This window comes from Galeopterus variegatus, unplaced genomic scaffold, assembly GCF_000696425.1.
Source record: "Galeopterus variegatus unplaced genomic scaffold, G_variegatus-3.0.2 Scaffold20117, whole genome shotgun sequence".
Lineage (NCBI taxonomy): Eukaryota > Metazoa > Chordata > Mammalia > Dermoptera > Cynocephalidae > Galeopterus > Galeopterus variegatus.
Window position 1 is genome coordinate 1 of NW_007746228.1, and position 8,192 is coordinate 8,192.

The 8,192-nt window shown below is 37.4% G+C and overlaps 1 protein-coding gene across 1 annotated transcript; it reads right to left on the minus strand.

Moving 5' to 3' along the window:
* Window positions 1–3,969: 3,969 nt before the first annotated feature.
* LOC103583150 (pre-mRNA-splicing factor SLU7-like) lies at window positions 3,970–7,398 on the minus strand (the record flags this gene model as incomplete). The annotated part of the gene is made up of 5 exons (XM_008564550.1): window positions 3,970–5,509; window positions 6,262–6,378; window positions 6,496–6,567; window positions 6,726–6,830; window positions 7,237–7,398. Coding segments are annotated over 5 exons (636 nt in total), but the record flags the coding sequence as incomplete, so codon positions are not given.
* Between the last annotated feature and the right edge of the window lie 794 nt (window positions 7,399–8,192).

Sequence of the window (8,192 nt, forward strand, 5' to 3'; positions counted from 1 at the left end):
TTCTTCTCCCCGACTCCCCCGAGATTCTGATTCTTACCTCTGAAGTAAGGGCCTAGAATCTGTATTCTGAATAAGTATTTTAGATAATTCTTATGAATAGTAACTGAAACAGTTATCTGTAATAAAAGATGCCCATCACAATCACTGGGAAGTATACATGTCCCATGCACTACCTAATAAATCTTCTCCAGAAGTAGGACAAAAGAATGTGAAATAAAGATGTCCAGGTAATCCTGATACACATCCTAGTAAGTAGTCAGTTTTAAAAGAATGAAAACATATCCTCCAAGCCAATCTCTAGCTTACAGATATTCTAGATTGAAAAATGAACAATCCAAATGCTTTAATAGGCATTTAAGTTTTCTAAGTTTTCTGAGTTGATGACAATCTCCTATGAAGGTTGAGGGACCTAAAAAAGAAAGCCATGTCTTTTTTTTGTCTCTCATTAGCAATGAGCAAAGGTATAATCCACAGGTAGACTCAAATATACCTTAGAAAACAATTCTATCTCCAAGATAAATAAGTGATCCCTAAAGTTCTATGCCACAGAATGTGGCTAAAATAATTTAACCAGAGACACAGTTAAATCTAAATGCCCATGTTGGCCATTAAAAAAAACCACAATAAGTAAGCCAAGAATATTTACTTAATGCACTAGTTTTCTAGTCGTTCTGCCAAAACTCACTAGTTGTAAAATGTACGTCCATGTAACTAATATGTTGACCCATTATGTGGTTGTTATGAGCCAGTTAACAATTGGAGGATATCTGACGAGCTGAAGTTTAAAAAGTTGATTTTAATTCTTCTTTTGTCAAGTAATGAGACTATTTGGACTTTAGAGCCACTCCTTGTGTTTAAAGCCACTCCTAATTAATGACAATAAAATTATTAGATTAGCATAAAAAATGCCCATCTTTCTATATTCTATTATGTATATTTACCATAAATATTTAGGGAGGCAGAGGGAACAAAGGAAAAAGCTTTGCTTTAGTCTCATTAGAAATCAGTACAGGACCTGTTAAGAGTCCATTTGTATCCGCACTGACTATGCTACTCAAGTATATTTTGATTTAATTTAACTGTTTTGAACAAAAGAATTTTTAAAAATCCATTTATAGTATTCTTCTCCATTTCCCTCAAAAAGGGAGAACAGGTAGCAAGAATTTTCAAGATCCTCAAAGATGAACTTACCGCCCAAGAGGCTTTCTTGTATTTTAGAACCTCACAATTTCCACTTCCCTTGTGGGACTTAGGATTACAGTACCCTAAAAAAAGTAAACATTAAAAAGGCATCATCATAATAAGGAATTACTATTAATTTAAGCAGGTGTGATAATGGAATTGCAGCTGTGTTGTAAAATGTCCTCATTTGTTAGATTATTTACAAGTAAAATGATGTCTGGGATTTCTTTTACAATATTGTACCTCAGTACACACACACAAGGTGGGATGGACATAAAAGAAATAAGACTGTCTTTGAATTGGTAACTCTTGAAGCTGGATGATGGCTACACATCATTACACCATTCTCAATATTTTTATATACACCGGAAATTTTCCATAACAAAAAGATAAACCAACAAAAAGCATTATCTTTAAATATCATTAATTTTAAGAATGATTATTTTGAGAGTCTTTTGAAAGATATCTTAAGATGCTGAATGAAAGATTTGATGTTACAAAGTAAAATTTTTTTTCAAGTTTATGAAGTGCAGGTAGATAGGAAAAAATATCACAACTGAAAGAAAAATCAGTTAAAAGTGAACATTCACATAATAGGATTATTTAGGGAATGCTAAATACATATATTTCAGCAGTGAAAACACCAAGTGCAGCTGTAAACCTAAAACTCCAAACCAAATACAATTCAACCTTTACCTAGCCACCGCCTACGCAAGTTCATGGCAGGCACGGAGAGAGGCAGAGGACTTAACCATTACATATTACAGTTAAAATCAATAGCCAAAAGAAAAGGGGCGGGAACGTGGTACTTGAGCACACGGTCCAGAGGCAAACGTCTGGGATCTTATCTCGGCTTCGTCACTTACAGGCTGGGAGCTTTCCAAACTCAGTTCCTAAAAGTGGGGACGATAACAGTACCTACCTTACAGGGTTGCTGGCAGGTTTAATTATGAGTATGCATGCAAAGAACACGCGGCTCTTAACTGATAGGGCCTGAGGGTGTTATTAAGGACGGAGATTTTTGGAGCCGGCCGGGGCATGATAAGGGCGCCGGCGGCGAGGAAGGACCAAGCTCGGTCTCCGCCCGCTCGTATCAGAGCCTGAGCCTCAGGCCCAGAGGATGCTCGGGATTCTTTTAGGCGCCCATTTCAGGCTCCAGTTCCGATCTCCGCTCAGCCTGGGGCCCAGCCTCTGGGCGTCGGAACCATTCTAGGCCACTGTTCCTCAGGTCCGACTCCGGAGCAGGAACCTGCAGAGCGCGGAGAGACAGACACGCTCACCGTAACCTCCACCCCAGCCCGGCCAGGCTTCCATCCGGGTTCTCCGGATTGCTTCCCGCCTGCAGACTGGGCGAGAGGTCTCCCCGCACGCAGGCGCAGTAGCAGCTGGCTGAGGGAGCATGCCAGCTGCTACCCGGCTGGCTTGAGTAGGGAGCATGCGCGCTGGTCGTCCCCACTTTTTTTAAGATTGTGTACGTGGAGCTGGAGGATTTTTTTTGTATCTGCCAGAAAGGATGAATCATAGAATCTCAGGAATGGAAGACACTGAAAAGTCCACATAGTTCTACTTTCTAACATTCAGAGCACTGGAAATAAAATTTTATACTGTCAGGACTTGGAGATGAAAAAACTCCAATAACTACCATGTTCCATGTGGAGTCAATGAGGAAAAAGAGGACGCTCGTTGCACTCCCAAATCAAACATTCAGGCAAATGAGGCAGGCTTTAAATTTCATTATGATACTCACAGTGGAGGATAAACTTCCACCGCTTGTGTCCTGTTGCCCATGCAAGTCGCCCCTCATCCTGTAAGTTAAAGCATGTGGATCAATTTCCTAAGAATCATCAGTCCATCTCAGAGAATAGATTTTAATTTTATATAAAATTCTTTTTAATAACATAATTTAAAAGTAACAAACCCACATTAGAGAAGTTTTAGAGGAAAAAAATCTCAAAATAGAAACTAGAAAACATTGGAAGAAACAAACCCAAATATAGCCCTCTTTCCTATTTTTTGGAGTATTTCTGGAATTCTTTTAAACTTAATGAAATGTTTATTCATTTTTGTATAGTAAGTCTTCTTTGAAGCATTCCACAAGGCTGGTGCGTGCTAGGGGGAAGTTTTAGAAGGAGTTGTCAAAGAATGTGGGACATGTGCATCATTTTCAGGTGTTGAGGGTGAACCCGGTAAACCCTGAGGGCCTGCTTAAGGTTTCTGTCAATGGAAGAAACTGCAAAGGACCAGCCATCTTGGTCCAGAAACCAGGGACATAAATAATGAGAAAAGGGTAGGTTTTAGAATCAGAGACACCTGGTTTTGTGTTCTGGCTGTAACACTATTAACTATTAGGAATCCAGCAAGCTACTTTAGTCATTAAGCCCATGTACTTATTGTAAAATAGGGATATCATCCATTATTCACCCGATGAAGTTCTGTTGAAGAATGAGAAAACATACAAATATTATAGCACACAGTTCCAGCACTTAAAAGGCAGCTATTATTAAGATAAAATCAAGTTCTTCTCTGAATAATGTTCTGTTACTTTTTCCAAAAGGAAACAGAAATAAGACATGACTTTGAATATTATAGAAATCTTCCTAAAATCAGAGTAAATTAGGCCTCTCAGAAAAGGGAACGGAGGCCGAGAAAGGTTAGGTGAAACATTTTTTGAGTTAAAGGATGCAGACATTTTCTAATACAAACTCACAGAAGCTAACCCAGGATCCCTGCCAGTCCTATACCACTTTTCTGCCAAATATTTGAAATAACACTAAAAACTACTCACAGTTAAGTATTCTCAAGTACATATCTTTATTAACAAAAGATAAAATACAAAATAAATACCAATGTCAGATATTATGTTGAACCATCCTATGTTAAGGAATATGAAAACAAATTTTTGATATTCTTAAAGTAGGTAAGAATTAGATCTACTTGCATTGCTGTTTTAATTTCATAGTAGTCTGAATCTAGACACCAACTATATCCACAGTACTTGATAAATTGACTGAGTTACTCTCCTACCACTACTACCTCTGAGAAAGCCATTAAAAGTCTGTGTACTCATGTCAGGGGTTAACAGCCTGTATTCACTGATCTTGCTGTCAGTATTCTCTTCACAGCTTTCTTAGAAGAGGCTTGAGGATCATGACAATCTCAGTTACCAATATCCCTACAACCACTATAACTTTGTAAAGAAACCTTCAACTTCAGGTTTTGTGCTCAACATGTTTTACAAAGTGACACTTGCTGCTATGAAGATTAGGTATGCCAGATACTCTATAGTCTTTTAAAAATCTAATTTAATATTCATGATTGCTACATAAAGGCAATCACAATTAAACCAACAAATAATATCACAAATCATATCTTCTATGATAAAGGGTTTCTATGTCTAAAGGCTCATGTCCAGAATGATAAAAGACCTAGTACTGATCAATCAATACTGATTCAAGAATGAAAAAATAGTTGTTTTTCCATTCAAAGGCTAACACATTACTTCTGGATGTAAGGTACAAGGAATGTATTAAACACCAAATTTAATAACCAAATGAAAAACAGATTTATTACTACACAGATTGACACGGGGGAGGAGATTCTTTACATTTTCTATAGATTTCCTTTCAGTGACCCAAAGCCACTGAAATAATTTTTTTTTAACTTCAGTCCAGGAAAACCTTAGAAGGCAAACACAATTATTATAAAATAACTGCAATTATAGAGTTACCAGAAGTTTTTTAAAAATAAGGCTCTGGTTTTGAGAAAGAATAACTAATTTACCTTCAAAATGTGTACTAACACTAAATAAAGGGCCATAAAAATTGTGAAAATAAAGTTTGAGATTTAATAACTGTTGAGTAGAAGACACTCTTGACAGGTAGAGAGCCAAGGCCTCTTTCCACATCACCAGTATAAAACTGAAAATAAAATCTTAATCCACACTTAATGTACCTCCTCTTTGTTTTTCTTCTTTGTTTTGTTTCTTCAGTGTGGAAAGGAATGAATTTACTTTGAGCCTTCTGAAAGCTTTATTAAAGTCAGGCAGCAAGAAGACTATACAAGGATTTTTCTATCTACAATCATCAGCAAGAAGCTGAAAAGAACATATCAGTTGTGTCTATCTTAGATGATCTTTTATGATTAGTTACTACTGTCCAAGGAAAGAGGCCATGGGGTCATCTGGCCTCTGACGTTTCATTCTATAGGCCTCCATTTCCTCTTCAGTGGGTTCCCGAGTTTCATATATGATATTGTAAGGACGCTTCCTCTCATCAATCTGCATGATCTCCTTGACATGAAGAAGGCGGGCCTCCTCTGCATTCAGTGCCTATAGTGAGGGGGAAAAAATGAGCATCACAGCTCCACATTAGATCTCTTTTGTTCAAAAGTGGCAGAGTATCAAAAGATTCCACTGAATATGAAGTGCTACATCAAAAATCTAGACTTCCAAAAGAGCTTGAGAGTCAGCTCTTCCACTGTCAAGGTACAACTAATCACTATTTGGCTCATATGACATTTTCATAGAGCACAAAACATTCTATGACACTGAGTGTTAAAGAAATTGTATTTAATAACAATTTAACAAGGTTAATTTTAGTGATACACGCTTGCAACTGATGCTTCTGGTGGAGAGTGCAATTTTGACTATTCCCAAGGACTAGCTGAAATTTACAAATTATGGAGGTAGAGGCAATTCTTTGTGGGAAACCTGTCAATAACTCTAAAACACAGCTTGACAAAGCACATTTCTTCAATGCATAGTGATATTTATCAAATATTACAAGTACCTACACCCACAACATCTTCATTAATGTGACCTGGACATATCACCCAGACTCAGCTCATTTCCTCATTTTTAAAATGAGCCTTTAAAGGGCTGGCTGCTTAGCTCAGTTGGTTAGGGTGCGATTTTTTAACACCAAGGTCAAGGATTTGGATACCCATACTGGCCAGCCAACTAAAAAAACCCCCAAAAATGCCTAAAATGAACATACAGACAAGACTAGATCATTTCCTAAAGTCTCTACAAATAAAGAATATTGTTTTTGTTATTTTTACTATTTAGATTTTACAAAGTACCTTTTTCAATTTGTCGTGTTTCTTTTCTTCATCATCACTATCTGAACTGCTCTTTCGATGCTTCTTCTTCTTCTTTTTCTTCTTCTTTTTCTCCTCTTTTAGTTTTTCCTGATGCATCTGAGAGGGAGGATTGAAATACAGTGTTATTGATGTGAAAACAAACTCCAGAGCAAGTTTTAAAGTCCTCCCTCCAGGATATTTGTTGTCCCTCAGGACAGATGATTATAGACTTACTTCCATGAGGGTTTGTGGTTTCTTCACAGATTCTTCTCCAGTCACATCATTTATAACACATTCCTCTGAATTCTGTGGGAAAGTATACATAATTTGAGTCGGGTGTCATAGTAACTGATCAACTAAGAAAAAATTAACATTTGAAACATGAGAAGATATGTTTTATACAGAGTTTGATTTAAGAGCTTTGGTTGTTTTATGCCTTTAAGAACCAGGGGACAAATACTTACAACAATCTCCTTCCCAGCTTCTCCAGTACAATAGGAATACTTGACAAAAGAGTGACAGCATTTGTATCCCCATCGGCCGTCTTTCCAGTAAGATCCCCAGATATGCTGCAAAGAGAGAGGTTACTTAAACAGGAACCTGAAATTAGGGACTTTCATACATTGTTGATAGGAATATAAAACAATATAGTGCCTTTATAGGTAATCTGGGAGAAAAATTATGGTGATTCTAGAGTTCGCTAACTGGGAGAGAGTCACCTGACCTCAAGTGTGAGAAGCAAGCATTGCAGTTACAATGGTCTGAAATTTGATTCCCAAAAGCCTAGGAAAAAATTCAGGATATCTGACTTCTCTTTCACATTTTTGCTATTTTTGGAAAAATTCCATAAAACAAAGTTAAAATGTTGAACTAAAAAAAAGGCATAGCAATGATTAGCTAACAAAGCTGTAATAGAATAATGTAATCCAGAGCAAAACTAATAAGGACACAAAACGATTATAGTTTAACACATACTGTGTGATTGTGGATCTTCACATCCTCCTCATACTTAGAGCAGGCAACAGCCCGCTCCTGTCCTTTGATGACTGTTCCATGTCTTGAGTACTCCACATAGTCTTCAGTTTGGGCTAAAAGCAATTCAGCTGGAGGGGCATCCAAGTGTTCTTGGCCACCATACTAAAAGGACATTGGACATTATTAAATACATTTTACAACAAAGCTTTGCATTTAAATCTCTGTGAAAGAGTTTATTTCCAATCGGAAAGATTAAGGGAACATTCTTTACTGTGCTTTGTTATAGAAACACAGTGAAAAAAAATACCAAATTTTCATAGGCAAAAAAGAATGTCTTAGTCACTATTTACTTGTTAACTGTGATAAATTACAAGATAGCCATAAATTCCTTTCATCCTTGTATGCATGCCCTTTTGTCACATGACTTTGCTTCCTTTTCCATCAAGAGATGAAGTCTGTTTCTCTATCCCTTGAATCTGGGCTTGGCCATTTACTTGCTCTGGCCAATGGGAAGTTGGCAAATGTGATGCAAGCAAAAGCACTTGTGCACTGGGGCATACTTTTTGTTGCTATTCTCTGGAACCCTGAGAATACCATGTAAAAAAGGTGGGCTAGCATACTAGAGGGTGAGCGACCATGATGGATGGGGATAAGGTATCCCAGATGAGGACCCCTTAGACAATCAGCCTGCTAACTACTCAATAACAGAGTGAGGCCATCTTTGATCCTCCAGCCTCAGCTGAGAGGGCCAAGACCAGGAGACCCAGCTGACACAGAATTGTGAAAAATAATAAATGTTTATCTTAAGCTCCTATGTTTTGAGGTGGCTTGTTTTGCTGCAAAGGCTCACTGATTAAAAAAAAGGGCATATCAATTGACTAAGTCAATGGAAGGAAAGGACTCTCTTTGTGTTGTATTCTAAATGTAAAATGAATGCTTATTAATTAGTTACTTCT